This window comes from Tachypleus tridentatus, chromosome 7, assembly GCF_004210375.1.
Source record: "Tachypleus tridentatus isolate NWPU-2018 chromosome 7, ASM421037v1, whole genome shotgun sequence".
NCBI classification, from domain to species: Eukaryota; Metazoa; Arthropoda; class Merostomata; order Xiphosura; family Limulidae; genus Tachypleus; species Tachypleus tridentatus.
Window position 1 is genome coordinate 48,854,417 of NC_134831.1, and position 17,625 is coordinate 48,872,041.

Here is a 17,625-nt window from a genome sequence, read left to right on the forward strand (position 1 = left end):
GGTTACCTATAAACTACTTTTTCTCTCTTGTTTTCTTTAAAAGCACGTTATTAAAAATTGAACTGTTTCAAGTACAACTTTGGATTTGAATAGGTCACACGTAGTTTGAACATAATTCGAAGATAAATTATAAAACTCATCATTACTGTTTTCAGTCCAGAGTACTCGAACAAATCTGTGTCAGACTTCAGCAGTGACAGTATTCGTCCTCACATAGGAGACACGTCTTAGGCATCGACTTGTATGATAAAATTGTTTTGCTTAACACAAAATTATAGAGTCAGATGTGTAAAACTGAGAAATTCACTCTGAAAGATTACATCATAAGTAGAATGTAGATTTAGAGAATCTACAGAAGTCCACTTTATTTATTTTTATCTAGCTAATACATTTTTAAGCTGATCACATAGCATTTGCGCAAAAGCAACTGTGCACCCACACATGATATAAGGGTGCGTTCTTAGATGGCAACTCGCAGAGCGTGCTCGTAACCACAGAATACGGCTATAGTGTCTTGTTAGCTCGTTGGTAATTTTGAAAAGGGGTTTTTGTTATTACTTATGTTTACGAAGATTGTAAGTAAAAGTAAGATAAAACGTTTCTAGCAAAAGTAACGTAATTCAGTCATGTGCGTTTATATTTGTATAAAGTGAAATCAGGAGAGAGCTATGCCTTTCCGACAACGTTTCTCAATTAATCATATAGTCAGACTGAGAAATTTGCATTTTTATGAAATACTTGTTTTTATTTTACGTACTTTCTCGGCTTGTCACTCTTCAGCTGATTTGTTTACTACTCAACAACGTACTATATATATAAGTTTTCTTTACATGTTGTTTGCAGTGTGTTTGAGATTTTAAGTTGTATTGCATACCTAGCCTATTTTTTCTATAAGTACTACAATACCAATGATAAGTTACAAAGAGAGTTTTAAATTTAAATGAATATTACATCTCTATAGGGTATCGATAAAATATTTGCGTCAAGGAAATATTTTGTATTCAGAGTAATGTTTGTTTTAAACTTCACGCAAAGCTACACTAGGGCTATTTGCGCTTGCCGTCTCTAATTTTGTAGTGTAAGACTAGCAGGAAGGCAGCTAGTCATCACCACGCTCCATCAACTCTTGGGTTATTCTTTTTATTAACGAATATTGGGACTGACTGTCACTTATAATGCCCCTGCGGCTGAAAGGGCGAGCATGTTTGGTGGTGTGACGGGGATTCAAACCTACGACCATCGAATTACGAGTCAACTGCCTTCACCACCTGGCCATGCCGGGCCGTATTCAGACTAACGTACACATTAAGCTATAAATTACGGATAGTGGGGTATAAGTCTAGTACGCTCCTTAGTAAATAGCACTTCATAAATCAATCACTATACAGAGTTTTACGTTATAATACATAATGAACAATAATGTACATCCTTTCTTTAAAAAAAAAAAAAAAAAGTGTTTGGAATTCCAACCATAGATCGTTTAGTAAGTATATCGTTATCCCTAAAGGTCTGTACATTCAGTACCATACCGTGCTGCCATCTAGTATAAGAACTTATAGTTGAATTTACATATGACTTACAGATATTTATGAACTATTTCGAAATAAATGCATTAAGTTCACGTATGATACAACGACATATTTAACCTAGACAACCTAGATTTGATGCCCATTGTGGGCAGAGCACAGATAGCCTCTGGTGTAACTTTATGCTTAACTTCAAATAAAACAAATAAATATTTATGTGTGGAATATTTTATTTAAAGTTAAGCATAAAGTTACACCAGAGGCTATCTGTGCTAACTTTATGCTTAACTTCAAATAAAACAAATAAAAATTTATGTGTGGAATATTTTATTTAAAGTTAAGCATAAAGTTACACCAGAGGCTATCTGTGCTCTGCCCACAATGGGCATCAAATCTAGGTTTCTAACGTTGTATGTCTGCAGACGTACTGCTGTGCCATTGGGGAACCACATAAAAAGTACACAACAAGCTTCTCAAATAAATCTTTTTTTATTAAAATATTGATATTTTAAGTAGCTCCACCGTCTTTCCAACATTTTAATTTTTTTGTGGTTTCAATTCTCGTCTTATTTTCATTGAATGCTGGTAATGAAATATATGTATCGCAAAACATTTTTTTGTTAATGTGTTCGTAATTGAATAATTACAAATACATGGAGTTGATTTAAAATTCAGAAGCAAGTTAAGAGATGAATGTCTTGCACTTTTTAATTAATTAAGAAATTTATATTATAGTAATTATATTTTACTTTTTTGAACATTTATACCTTAGCTTCATCAAATATTACTTTTATGCTCAATTCCTTAGGTCCTCTTCTTGACCATGAGTCTATGTCAGTTTAAAGGTTCCACTTTTCTATCTTTAAGAATGAAATCAAATAAGAGAATTCAATAGTGTTCGTGATGGTTCCAAGATCTTTTATATTAAAATAACTTTTCTGTGCTAATAAAGGACTTTCTAAAGCGCTTTGCAAAAGTATTCACTCCCCTGCAAATTTTCCACACTTTGTGTGAACTTGCAATCAGGAAACTTTCAAATGAGGTTTTATATTCAAAATCTATGAATATATACAATTTACCCCAAACTGAAAAACGCCGATATTATGTAAATAAATTAGGTTTTCAAAGAAAATTGATATCTTTTAATTGCATAAATATTTAAACGTTTTGCTGCTGTAACTCTGAATCAGCTTAAATGCAAAAGATCAGTGGGAAAAGTCACTAAATTAGTGTAATCGTCTTTTTCTCTGTGTAATCAAAGTGGTTTAACTTGACTTCAAAGTAAGTATATCTGTTCAAGCCGCAGCTCACATAGTGATACGACAAACCAACCATGAAAACCAAGAAGCTTTCCAAACAATTCAAGGATAAAGAGGTAGAGAAACATAGATCAGGAGAAGGTTACAAAAAACATTCATGGTCGCTGAGTACCATTAAGTACGGTGAAATTCATCATTAAGACGAAGAATGTGCTTCATACTACCAAGTCACTAACCAGATTAGGTCACCCTTCGAAACTAAGCAACCAGGCAGGCAGACAACTAGTTAAGGATGCCACTGTGAAACTAACATTGACTTTGAAAGACTTGCAAGGTTCCATGCCTGAGATTGAAGTCAATGTTCATACGTTGACAATACCTCACACAAAGCTGACCTGTATGAGCGAGTATAAAGAAAAAAAGTCATTACTGAAAAAGAATCATTTTAAATCTTGTATAGAGTTGCGACAAAGCGTATGAAGATACTGCAGACACGATATTTAGTCATCATACGAGAGCTTTTTTTTATCTAAATCCAAACTGTTACGTCTGACGCAAGCCCAACGTAGCTCACCACCCAGTCAACACTATCCCAACTGTCAAGCATGGTGTTATAGGAATGCTTCTCATCATCAGGGGCTTTGCAGCTTGTCAGGATTAACAGGAAGATGGATGGTGCAAAATACAAGCGAATCCTAGAGGAATAACTGCTTGACTCTGCCAAGGATCTAAAACTGTGTCAAAAATTTACATTTTAGCAGGACAATGATCCAAAACGCAAGGCCATAACATCTTGGAATGGTTTGATAAGAGAGTGAATAATCTGAAGCAGTCCAGTCAATGTTCTGACTTGAATCCAATAAAAAAATTATGACGAGACTTGAAGATTGCACTATATTAAAGATATTCAGCGAACTTGTCAGAATTGCAGCTATTTTGCAAAGAAAAATGGGCAAAACTTATACCATCTTGTTATGCAAAGTTAGTAAAGACCTATCCAAAAAGACTCGCAGCAATAATTAATGCTAAATCAGGGTTTTCAATCAGAAAATTTGAGCTTTTGTATTTTCTTTGCAGATTTTGCTAACGTTCAACTTACTTGACACATAACAGTGTTACGTTTGATCATTAGTATTTTGAATAAAAACAACTTCATTAATAAAAGTGTTTACATTATTTGTATTTCATCAAAATGTGACATTATTAGTTGTAGTGATTAATTTTGAAGGCAATGTATATTACTGCTTATCAGATTTTTTATACTCTGTGAAACGTTTTTCTACCTTATACAGGAACTTTATTTATATTAAATTACTTAAGTTTTCACACCATCCAGTGCAAGATGTATCAGTCAGGTAAGTGCATTAGACTACTACTAATATTAAAAAAGATTTTGGAAGGAAGAGATAATTAACCAAAGTTTCATTATAGAATTGAATAAGTACTAGAAACTTCATTAAAGTGAGTACATTGTTTGAAATAAATATAGTATAGCGTTCTTTTACTTTTTAGGTTACAACCTAAGGCTACAACATGTAATGAAGTAAACTGTTGAAACTAAGATTTAAAATTTTTTGTTTATTTTAAGCACAAAGTTAAACCCAGAGCTAGCTGTTTTCTGCCCACCGCGGGTGTCGAAATCTAATATTTAGTGTTATAATATTTCAGACACTACTGAATCACCAGAGGAGACTTGAAGAAAAATAAAATAAATACATTGTTTGACTCACAGATGTTTTAGTATTGTTTGATTGTTTGAAATTAAGCACAAAACTACACAATGGGCTATCTCTGCTCTGCTCACGACGGGTTTTGAAACCTCGTTTCTAGCGTTGTAAATCCGCAGACATATCGCTGTATCACGGGGATAATTTTAATGATGAAAAACAGGAGATAGTATGGAACTTATAAGTAAATATTTGTAAGAGAGAACTTCCTTTACTCATGGCCCGGCATGGCCAGGTGGTTAGGGCGCTCGACTCATAATCTGAGGGTCGTGGGTTCGAATTCCCGTCACACCAAACATTCTAGCCTTTTTAGGCAAGGGAACATTATAATGAGAAGGTCAATCCCACTATTCGTTGGTAAAAGAGTTGCCCAAGAGTTGGCGGTGGGTGGTGATGGCTAGCTACCTTCCCTCTAGTCTTATACTAAATTAGGGACGGCTAACGCAGATAGTCCTCGTGTATCTCGCGAAATAAAAAAAACACACACAAAAGAAACAAATATTTTACTCGTAGATAACATATAAAAAACACCCGAAGCTTTTAACTAGCTGTTATGATATTTTACTTGTGATTAACACGAAATGACACATTTAACTTTTAGTTAGTAGTTGATCTTTTTTTTTTTTTTTAGTGGTTTAACAGAAGATATTATTTGAGGTTATTTACTTCTGGTTAACAGGCGATAAAATGTAATTTACAATTAGTTATTATTTCACTAGTGATTAATAACAGATAAAATATAACTTCTGGCTAATACTAGAATTCTCTTAAAGCAGGAGATAAGGAATAAGTTTCAACTAACAGTAAACTTATTTCATTTGTATTTACCAGAAAATTAGATAATTTCTAAATTTCTACCTAGTAGCAGAATTACTTTATTTTAATTAAACTCTTTTTTATTTGCTTTTCATTTTAATATAGAAGGAATTGGGCGCCTTTCGCATAAAAGTTCTTTTTCTCCCATTTAAGATTTTTGTAATAACGATGTATTAAAACTGCTAATAAGGGTTAATTACGTTACCTAACAAAAGACAGCGGGAACTTGAGTTAAACGAATCGTAACAGTGATATAGATTTCGAATATGTGTATCTCGATCAAGATACGTCTAAGCCTCGCACATAAGAATATAAATTGTTGATTCTAACATCATTTTGAATATGAGGTTTTCCTTATATGGTGTGTCAAGTTGTCGAGAAAACGAAGCTGAACATTTTGACGATTAAACAAAGCAGATTCTTTTCATTCATTCTACCCTCAACTTCAGCTTATAACAATTCATCAGGCGGTTAAATATAGAAATCACACAAAAAGGTAACCGATCAAACCTCTTTTTGTTTCAAAGATAAGGTTCAATATTACGCTTGTATCTTTTAAATGGAAAATAATTGGAGCAATTATAGCCCTATGAGTGATAATAGAAACTTTTTAGGCCTATTAATATATTTAACAATTAGTTCTACAATTTACATCTGCCCTTTTTAATTATATTTTGATGCATATGTCTCAGAATATATATTTACTATACCTAAGACTTAAAAAAGGATAAAAATCAAACATAGAAAAATTTTACTGCTCATGTAAATGAGGATAAGGGTGTAGTTTGTTTGGTTTGAATTTCGCGCAAAGCTACTTGAAGGCTATCTGCGCTAGCCGTTCCTAATTTACAGTGTAAGACTAGGAAAAGGCAGCTAGTTATTACCACCCACCGCCAACTCGTGGGCTACTCTTTTACCAACGAATAGTGGGATTGACCGTCACATTATAACGCCCCCACGGCTGAAAGGCCGAGCATGTTTGGTGCGACCGGGATTCGAATTCGCGACCCACAGATTACTAGTCGCACGCCTTAACCATCTGGCCATGCCATGCCAATATAAGGGTGTAGATTTGGTGTATCTGCATCTTTATAAAGCATTTGACAAAGTGTCACATAAAAGGCTTATAATAAAAATTATCTCTTTAGGTATAGGAGATAAGTTGTTTAATTGGATAGAAAAGCTGCTTGATGTAAAAAAGCAGAAGGTTTTTATAAATGAAGTTCATTCATGCTGGATTAATGTGACAAATGGGGTACCTACATATAGTATGTTTCAATTCTTTACTGTAGCAGTTGAATTAATATAACAATATTATTTTCAATAAAATACCAGCTATATAATGAGCGTTTCTTTCCAAAGCCTAAGTTAGTATATACTTATAATGCCATTATCAAGCTAGTTATACAGTGTATTAATATATTTAATTAGGTGGTTTGGTTTTTGCACAAAGCTACTCGAGGGCTATCTGTGCTAGCCGTCCCTAATTTAGCAGTGTAAGACTAGAGGGAAGGCAGCTAGTCATCACCACCCACCGCCAACTCTTGATCTACTCTTCTAGTAAAGAATAGTGGGATTGACCGTCACATTATAACGCCCCCACGGCTTTGGAGGGTTAACATGTTTCGCGCGACGCGGGCGCGAACCCGCGACCCTCGGATTGCGAGTCGCACGCCTTACACGTTAGGCCATGCCAAGCCGTATTTAATTAGTAAAAGAAATTTTATTATGTATTTATTGCATTATTAAAGAACGTATTTGTTATTGAAGTGTACAATATTTCATCATGGTACTAAAGTCAATTTTGTTAGGTGTTTATTTTAACTGTGAAAGTACACGTAAGCTTTAATTTTTATAATTCACAGCAACTTGAGCACTATTAAACATTATTTATAGTCTATTACAATTGTTTTCATATGTAAAACAAATGACAGTATATTCGTAACTATAAAAAATGCGACCAATAAGTTTAAGTACAGTTTCATGAGTAATTTTCTCGAACGCTTAAACACGACGAAATCTATTTCAGTTTTCCAAGTTTGAATAATGGTTTATAACGCTATGAAGAGAGAATATTGATTAATTTCTCAGAGGTTTAATCTAAATACCACATGATTTCGTGTATCATTTGGCTACATGGCAGTTTGAATTTAAATTGTTAATTTTACTATATACATATATATGATCAGTCTTTAGTACACACAAGTGTGATTTTAACCCTTTTACTGCTCTGCATATGAACAGTTGCTATAGGCCAAATTGTGCATTATAATAGATTGCTTTGTTTTTGTATTTTACACAAAACTACACGAGGGCTATCTGAGTTAGCTGTCCGTAATTTAGCAGTGTAAGACCAGTGTGTGTGTTTGTGTTTTTTGTATAGCAAAGCCACAAAGGCTGTCTGCTCAGCCCACCGAGGGGAATCGAACCCCTGATTTTAGCGTTGTAAATCCGGATGTAAGACCAGGGTCATCACCACCCACAGCCAACTCTTGGGCTATTCTTTTACTAACGAATAGTGGGATTGATTGTAACTTTATAATGCCCCCACGGCTTAAAGAGCGAGCATGTTTGGTGAGACGGTGATTCAAACCCGCGCCCTTCAGATTACGAGTCGATCGTCTCTAACCACCTGGACATGCTGGCCATTATAATAGATAAAAAGATATATGCATTATTTATTTTTGAAAAAGTAGGAATTAAATTATTATATCTTATAATAGTTTAATATTTTTATACCTGAAAAAAAGCACAAATTATGGTATATACTTCTTTCTTGTTAAAATGTAAGCGTAACTTACAATAATTTTGGTTTGGTTATGAAACTTTTTACTTTAGTTTCTAAGACGCATGTGATCTAAACAGAAACTACAGAAAGGCAATTTATTTTTTCCAAAACATCGTGTATCTCGATCATTTTGTCGCAAAGTATGATAATTAGTTTTTCAGGAAACTCGAGTTATTTTTCTCTACTGACTAGTATTTAATATTGATAAATCTGGACAGTAGAAATGGTTCATTAGATATATCAATCTGAAATCAGATCTCTCCCATTACAGGATTTTACAAATTAGCCACTATGACAGTCCTGGGAATCTAATTACAATTATTTATACCGATCTAGCAAGATGAGCTGACAGGAAAAATACATGTTCGTTTTGGTTCGCTGCGAGGTTGTTTAATCATAATCTCAATTGCGAAGTTATTTTATCTCATTGTTTTCAAATAAAAACAATGATGATATTTAAGTTAAGGTGATTTTTCTAACCAACTTTTATATTTTTATTGGTAGAAATCTAAACGATTCCTTTTGTTCTTAAAAAAATTATTCATTTGAAACATAATTCAAACTGAAATCGTAGAAAAATATTATCTTTTTTCTCTTGGAAAACCTAGTATCATTACTAAACTTTTCAGTTTGAGTTTGATCAGAACAAAGAATTTTCCATTTTCATTAGTTGTCCATTATATTATTCTTATTTGCTGAAGGTCGGTTACTTTACAGGTGTCAGTTTGTTTTGAATTTCGCGCAAAGCTACACTAGGGCTACCTGCGTTAGCCATCCATAGTTTAGCAGTGCAAGACTAGAGGGAAAGCAGCTAGTCATCACCATCCACCGCCAACTCTTGGGCTACTCTTTTACCAACGAATAGTGGGATTGACCGTCACATTATAACGCCCCCACGGCTGAAAGGGCGAGCATTTTTGGTGTGACAGGGATTCGAACCCGCGAGCCTAAGATTACGAGTCGAGTGCCTTAAATAGCTGGCCATGCCGGGCCGGATACTTTATAAATCTGGTTAGCGCTCATTTTAGTATTTTGAGTCGCTGAAAATCGACTACTTTATAGCTCGGGTAGAATAAAAAAAAATATCTTCGCTACTAGTTTTACTGTGAAACTGTTTGTATTTAGAAAGCTCATATTACAACTCAACATTAACAATTTTATCTGGCGCATTTTCTGTTGCTGAGTGGGATGACAGAAATGGTGACATAAATATTTTACAAATATTCTATGGAATAAGAATCGCTATATAATTACTTATAATTATGTTTCAATAAAGAGAAATAATGTTTTTATTGTATCTTCATTTCCCAAATTCTTTTGTAATAGACCGCCATTCTTTCATTTCTCGGCGGTTTGACTTGGAACTTAGAAGAGTTATATTTATGTCCAATATACGCAGACACCTTTTTTCATATGTTTCATTTGGGTATTTTATTGATTTTATAGGATCAAGTGTATGTGTCTTTTCTGATTGTAAAGCCACATCGGGTTATCTGCTGAGTGCATCGAGAGGAGTCGAACCCCTTATTTTAATGTTGTTATAGGATAAAATATCAAACAATCCAAAATGTGTATTTTGGTCTCTTGTGCGTTCATACGTATAGCAATCAAGATGAAAGTTGGCACAATTTTCATCCCTCAACACAGTAACATAAAAATTTGGATTTGCCCATTTGGGGCCAAGATACCAAAATAAAAGGACAAGTTTAGGATTTTTTTTACAATTACTTTAACAAATTTATACAGAATTTTGTACAAAGATATATTGCTACACGTCCCAAATAGAAATATAGAAAATATTGTGTGTGTTTCCTTATTGCAAAGCCACATCGGGCTATCTGCTGAGCCCACCAAGGGAAATCGAACCCCTGATTTTAGCGATGTAAATCCGTAGACATACCACTGTAATAGAAGGGGGGACAATTTTGAAATTGTTGTCTTTTGCACATGTTTCCAATGAGAGAAGCACAATTCAGCGTTTCTTGTGAACTATTTATGTATGAGTCAACCAGCTTACATGGTATTTGGTACAGAAATACCTTCTTGCAGATCCCAAGCAGTGTTATAAAACCTTTTTGATTTTCCTGTCTTTTTCACGATTTTTTCTGTTGTCAAATTTGGTCATATTGTTATTGTTATTGCGTGACGGAGAGATGCTGTAGTCGCCAACGAATGTTGATCTCTTTACTCTTTAATAGTTTACAGATTTCATTAAGCAGTAATTGACTATTTTAGAGATAAAGACACATTCGTTTTTTAAAATAATTGTATTTCCTCTCCTTAATGTTACATTATTTTAGCTGACTCTTACTCGTAAAATGCACATAAAGACATAAATTCTAGTAATTTAGGGTATATTTTTTTAGAATATGTGATTTTCTTTAGAAGTTATTTTTTTAAATTAAACTATACATGTTTTTGATGGACTCCATATTTTTGTGGTAGTTCATATTCTAAAGAGAAGGTCTAGATCTCCTAAACTCTGCTTCATATTTATATTTGAACATTCATTAAAGCTTAAATTTAGTTTGAAACTATCGAATTCTTTACCTAAACTTCAATTTCTTTTTGTTTGTTTCTCTTGGTCTGCACAATAGCATTTGTATCGAAACATTTATCAGTATTTGAATTCCAAATGTTTATGTTTAGATAATCAACAATGGTCTTGGTTTTATATCTTTTCATTTCAATACAGTTATTAAATATATATGGTGTAATATATATATATATATATTTGATTATAGGATTGTCATATGTCTTTATATCAATAGAAGATCTTTAACGAATATAAATTTCTATAAATTAACAGTTTTTCTTAGTACAGAAAACAAACGTATTTAGTGATGCATTTTTACTATTACATAAGCTTAATGAATATATCTGTTTCCGAAGCACGAAGAATAGTATTTTTTTTCTTAGTGAATTTATATACTGATAGATGTGTTATAAATATGTAAGTGTGTGTGTGTGTAGAAAAATATTTCTTCCAATTACCAAAGTAATTCAAAAGAACATCTAAGTGTGCTGCATCTGGAATGTGTGGATTTATGTTAACACCTGTGAAATGAACTTGAAGTTAGAAACATGATAAATAAAGGACTATGTCAGCCTGAAACGAATTTCTGAACGTTTAAACTGTATAGCGTCTTCGTACAGGATTCTGAAAGGATGTCTCAAAATATTTAAACAAACCTTTAATATATTGGACAACTATTAAGTATTCGTTCGCTTACAGTTTCTTTTATCTTTATATTGTGTTTTTATGGGATTAAGTTAATTCTAAAACATGTTCAACTTAATGTTTTCACTCATATTAATACTATCGTCAGTAACATTTTCATCATATTTTCTTTGGTGTTAAAAAATAATAATGGCTGATAGGATAATATATTGTTAGTCTAATGGAAAACACCTACAACACAAGGTAATAAAACATGCCACCTAGAAGTAGAAAACGTCCATGTATACGTCACTGAAGTCCTCGTCTAATATCTTAAACTACTTTTCCCAACAGCAATATTTAAGCTCTTTATGGCATAAGTTCCACAAGGTGCCTGAATTTTTTGTTCATTTTTATCCTTTCGGCAAGAAATATTGACAACAATTTTCTGTCAGATGGTGACAAAAGATTTTTAAGGTGGATGACGCATTCAAGCTCGTCATTGTTTTCGTTAAAGAAAATTATTGAGGTCAGTGTCATGCTCTTCGAACGTTGTGAAGAGCGCATAGTGAAATGCAATTAATCAAAGCCTGAAAGCTATTCACCCTTTTAAAGAAATCTGAGAATACAAATCCTGTCAAAATACGTAATTTTGTATTATATTCGTTCGTTTGTATTATCCGGACAGTATAAGTATGAGCAAGTGCTTCACGTAGTTTTAGGCTTTTAAACTACCGCTAGTTTTTTCTTTGTTTGTTTAAGAGGACCCGAGGAATCAAACGCTGGATTTTATTGGTGTAAGTCCGTAATTTACTTCTGTTCCACCAGTTGACACTAGAACTAGTACAGAGCCCGATGAAATGTGACTAATCAGATCACGCACGTCACAGTTATTCATTATTAACAATTTCGCTCTAAGTACCACAGAAACTTCATCTCTTAGATCTGTTTTCAGACTGGTTGCCATATTATTTGGTATAGTTGGCGAATTCTGTCAGCTGTTGGATGAATCGGTCTTAGTCCATTGCTCAGTATTCACGGCCATAGAGTTTTCTGGTGTAAAAAGTATTCTCTTTTAACTGCCATTGTTAATAAATTCTGTAGAGACTAATCTTTCATAGTGATACTACACTAGAAAGTATCAATTATCACGCTCTTCTGATAATCAGAAACGTTTTTGCTTTTAACAGTTATTTTTGACTACGATCGTTTGAACAAACTTACAGAGCCAAGGTGCTCGACACTACCTGATCAGTTTACTTCCATTTCAAAAATTCTATTGAACTTGATAGAGCGTTTCTGTCTTTTGTAAACTAATTTTACAATTTTTATTTTATTCTTGGATATTTATAAACGTTTACTACAAGAAATAAATGACCTTTAAATACCAAATTTAATGACTTTGTAAGCCTCGCATATTTTTCACATTTCTTCTTTATCATTTAACATCCTATTCAATTGTTATACTATCAATATATGTATAAAATAACATTAATCTACTTCTGAGTAAACCAGCTACCCTAGAGATAAACCATTTAATTACAATTTAATTTCATGCCTTATAATTCGGAATAAAAGCTCTTTCGATCAAAAGTTACGAGAAAAGAGAAGCGTCCCTTGTGAAAGGAATGCCGCGCATTGGAGCTTAAAAGCCGTCAAGGTAATCAAGAACCTCCACAATTGGGTAAAGAAAACACCATTGTCAGAGTAGAAAGCTTGTAAAGTAATCACTATGCCAAGTCTGAGAGAATAGCTCCTCTATTTCTCCACAGAAAATGGTTCCAAAGAACCGACATCTGCTCAAGTTAAACGAAGCCAGGACAAGCTCGGTAGGTATCATTAACTCATGCGTATGTCGTTCAAGCCAATCAAAGCTTCTATTCTGTCACGCCTGGCGCATTACTGGAAGATGAAGGGCCGACAAAGTGAGTTGTAAGAGTAACATTTCCTTCATTTAGTGTCCTTCTCCCTTTGTAAAGGTGTAGAGTCTTGTTAAAAGCTTGTGTCGTAGGCTTGCAGAGCGGAGAATAATAGAATTAGAAATAAGAAAAACGATGCCGTAATAGCATTTGAGATTGAGAAGAAAATTGAGATGAACAGTCGTCTTTCCTCTTTATGTTCCCGGCAGGCCCAGTAAATAGGTGGCAACTCGTTACCTAATGACTGATTTACAGAAGCTTTAGTTGCAAATGCGGTTGTTCTTGCAAGATGGTTGAAGGACTGACTATAAATTTAGTACTTTCTTACTGCTATTGTATAATCATAAAGCTAGTTTCTAGATATTTGTATATCCTTCAATAACTTGTTTGTTTCATTCAATTACATATTGATACTGAAGAATAAACTTATTGCCATTTAACAAAAAAAATGTACAAATTTCTACAAAATGACTCATTTTTCCTCAACATCTGAATATATTTTATCTAAATTTCCTTACTTTCTATATAATGTAGTCAGAGGTGTTAGTAGTAGAGAAATATAAGAATTTATATTTTGATGTTATTTAGTGATACGTGAATGTTTTAGCGGATAAATCTTAATGTTTTAATAACTTGTTGATTGTAAATGTTATAAGTGATATTTTTGCTGCAGCAATAACAAGTTACCTATCAACCAAAATAAGTTTACATATTCAAGCTGAATGAGATTGTAAGTTCTTCATATTTCCATATAAAAGATCTTTCTCGTTTTGTAGGGTTTAGCAGCCTTTGGGTAAAAATATCTAATAATGAAAAATAAATCATCTGTTTAAATACAACCGAACTGAAACATATTATTTTCTAAATGTTTATTGTGGGTAAAGTGGATAGAATATTTTGAAGAACAAATTTCAAATGAGAATAAATTGTATAGAATTAGAATAATAATATGAAACACGAATATTAGGTAGCAGATATATAAAAATGGTATATGCTATATATCTGTGTTATACGACATTTGAGTATGACCGAATAGCAAAGTTCTGGTCCATACATAAAAGGTGATTTTTTTTTAATTAAGACGACAAATAATTTCATGTATATATTTTTTATTTTGCCCAATGTTTCAACTTGCGCCTTTTTCAACTGTCCATGAACGTTACAGGCTACAAAAGGGATTTTAAATAATAATAACCGAAATGAATATAAAATGACAATATTATATAATGGTGCATGGTGAAATTTGCTAAAAGTATTGTTAAGTGGGTTAGAGTCACAGATCATAAAAGTAAATGATAAAAAAATAAATATGCGTGGCACAATTAATGAGAAACCTTATCGAATCAAAAGTTTCCAGACTCCTGACAATTTTCTTAACAGGAAGTTTAGGGAATCTCTTTTGATTCAATCCAAACACTCTTTCACCTTGACAGATACAATGGTTGACCTTTATAAAACTATTATTATTTCATGTAAAACTAATTCATTTCATCTTTACTTTTATTGTGAGCGATTTTGACTTGTTAAATATTACTTTTGTACGCTTCACAGTACATTGTTTTATTATATTGTTGCAGTTTTATATTAGTTTCAACTACTAAACTAAAAGTAGTTTCCTAACTTTTGATGTTCATAGGTGCTTTGAAAAAGGCGTAATCTGAAACGTAGGAAAGCATAAAAACTTATCTCAAGTTTCTTTGAGAGATTGTTTAGGCAGAGTATTCATTATGAAACTTTGTAGAATGGACCTTTCGTCTTCAGGTCTGAAAGGCGATAGACTTTCAAAACGTCGTCCTCTACACTTGTGTCTCCACAACAGGCACTTGCCCTCCATCCTACAAAGTTTCATCATTATCTCAAGTTATTTGTTGTCTTTGTTGAAAGTTATTTCCATTTAGTGAATAAGCGTAAATATATTTCTAAATATGTATTTAGAAATGCGTGTAACTTATATTGTTAAATGTGTATTGTGAATTCCTTTTTACTCACTAAATTTGTAGAAGATTCTCGAGTGTAAGAATCAACACTATATGTTTTACGAAATCACTAGCGTATTATTAGGCTAGCTGAAATGTCTAGAATCTTTTCTAAACGCTTATTACGCGTAGCGTCAAGAGATAGTATCTATTGTTGGTTTGCTATAAACATCAAAAGATGTATCTGTGGTTAACACTTATTAATCGGCGCAGATAGCCTAGCTGCTTTGTACCATAAAACACTAAATCAATCAATCAATCAATCAATCACTTATTAATCGGAAAACTACAGATATTTGGCCAGAAACATTTATAGATTTCAAGCATTACAAACTATTTAATTTCAGTGGATTAACATCGAACTTTAGTATTTTTAAGAAGGCATTATATAACTTCAGTGGTGAAACATTCACTTGTGATCAGTGAAGAGCTAGCCTGCTCCTCGTTAAGAGAATTGTACCTTTATCAATTTGCAATTGATTCCCTTATCGTTAATCCTCGATAGGATATCAAGAAATTTCCAGATGAATTAGAAGATTCAATATTGTTTATAAGTTTGGAACAACTTTTGTATGGAGATCATTATTTTTAACAATTACTTATATTAACCGTTATTATAAATTGTATTACTGTACGTATATTAAAATATATTTGTATTGAGAAGGAAAACTACATGTATCAATCTTGTTGGCAATCATCACAAATGTTATACATCTTTACATTTAATTAACTTCTAAATTTAAATTACAATTTAACCCAATTTCAGGCTATTTGAAACCGTAACACGTAACAAGACTCACAACACTAGAAATCAGGTTTCGATTCTCGTTGTGGGCGGAGGACAGATAGCTTGTTGTGCAATTTTGTGTTTAACTACAAACAAAAAAACATTATTAAACAATTTAAAAATACAAAACGTATACTTACGGTTCACACACACAAACATAAAGCATCTCCATACAAAACGATATGGCTATACAGTTTTTAATTAGAGACGACATGTAATGAGTAAGATTTAAAAGTAAGAAAACTGCATTTGCAAATTTGCAAAGCCTCGAACAATAACACCAAAAAGAGACCTCCTCCTGATGTATCGTGTGTTAGTAACTTACATAGAATTATATTTTCAGCAGCATTCATAAAACGAACTTAGAAATATATATTTTTATGCGTTTATTTTTCTGGAAGATAGAATAATCATATTTTCCTGGTGTCTTCTTTCGAATTTGGTAACCTTAAAGAGAGGAGTTTTATAATTAGAAAATATTCCGTAGAATATTGTATCTACGTAAATCGTAAATTGAAGCTGTAATTACAAAATATATCAAACTAGGCGGATTTTTAAAGAGCTTTAATTAGCGATGTCTTATTCACTATGTAGATAAACAAGTATAATAACATATATTCTGGCTTATGAAAATCAGTAGAACGTTATATAGTTACGTATAATAGATTATTATTTCATGCGTAATATATGTTTGATTTGTATGCTTGCCAGGAACAGAGCCAATTTATTCCTCCTAATCAGACTATATGATATACTAATTAGTCAATAAAGCATGTTTACAATCAAGCAACATAAGAGAATATCTCCTTACTATCCATTATTCTCCGCTGTTTTTATCGTAACTTATATATATATATATATCATTATCCTTCTCAGATTTAATATTATGGTATGAAATGGCATGTCTATTTCAATAATGAAAGTCACACTATTTAGAAGAAGTAAGATCATTTCACCTGAAACTTTAAAATTTTTATAATAGTACTTACGAATATCTGAAATTCAGAAGATAAAAAAATTAAGTTAATAACTAAAACGTTTAGGTAACAAGTAAATAAAAAATAAGACTGAATTAGAAGTACAAATAGGTTTGTTATTTGACACAAAATGCAAAAATGTCCCCTAAAATATCCTCATAAATATATATACTGCATGAAAAGTTTATTACTTAGGCCTGTATTAAGTGACAATTATATGCAGAAGAGCAAGAATCTGTACAAGGGTGAGAAATAAGAGAGGGATGAAATATGAGGTTGTCCAGAAATAAATTTCGGAGTTATCACGATGACATTTAAAAACTGAATACTGAATAACTTATCGTTGCGTTTGCAAGGTGTCTTAATTGTCTACTGTTTCAACTTTACTCAGAGTTAGTTTCGCAACTATTAAGGCAGCATGGACAAGAAGGAATTTTGTTTGATTTTCCTCTTCGACTTCAAACTTGGACGAAAAGCTTTCGAAACTACACGGAACATCAACCAGGCATTCGGCCATAGATTTGCAACTGAACGTATAATTTAGCGTTGGTTTCAAAGGTTTCGACATGGAGATGAAAGTCTTGAAGACCATGAATATCGCGGAAGGAAGCCATCCTTAGATGAAAACACATTAAGGGAAGAAGTTGAGATAGACCCTCGTACAACAGTACGTGAGTTTGCAAAAAAGCT

At 32.7% G+C, this 17,625-nt stretch overlaps 1 protein-coding gene across 8 annotated transcripts in view; it reads left to right on the plus strand.

Moving 5' to 3' along the window:
* Positions 1-17,625, plus strand: part of LOC143255610 (uncharacterized) — an 84,030-nt gene that overhangs the window by 45,825 nt on the left and 20,580 nt on the right. Inside the window, exons 4-5 of one of the 8 annotated variants that reach the window (XM_076511498.1) lie at positions 4,078-4,140; positions 4,454-4,478. The exons of 5 other annotated variants lie outside the window; for them this stretch is intronic. In XM_076511498.1, coding sequence (XP_076367613.1) covers positions 4,078-4,140; positions 4,454-4,463 — 73 coding nt within the window. In that variant the 3' untranslated portion in view covers positions 4,464-4,478. Of the gene's footprint in view, positions 1-4,077; positions 4,141-4,453; positions 4,479-9,562; positions 9,603-17,625 lie in introns of those variants that run through there. 2 more of the 8 variants (XM_076511505.1, XM_076511506.1) reach the window with 2 other exon arrangements.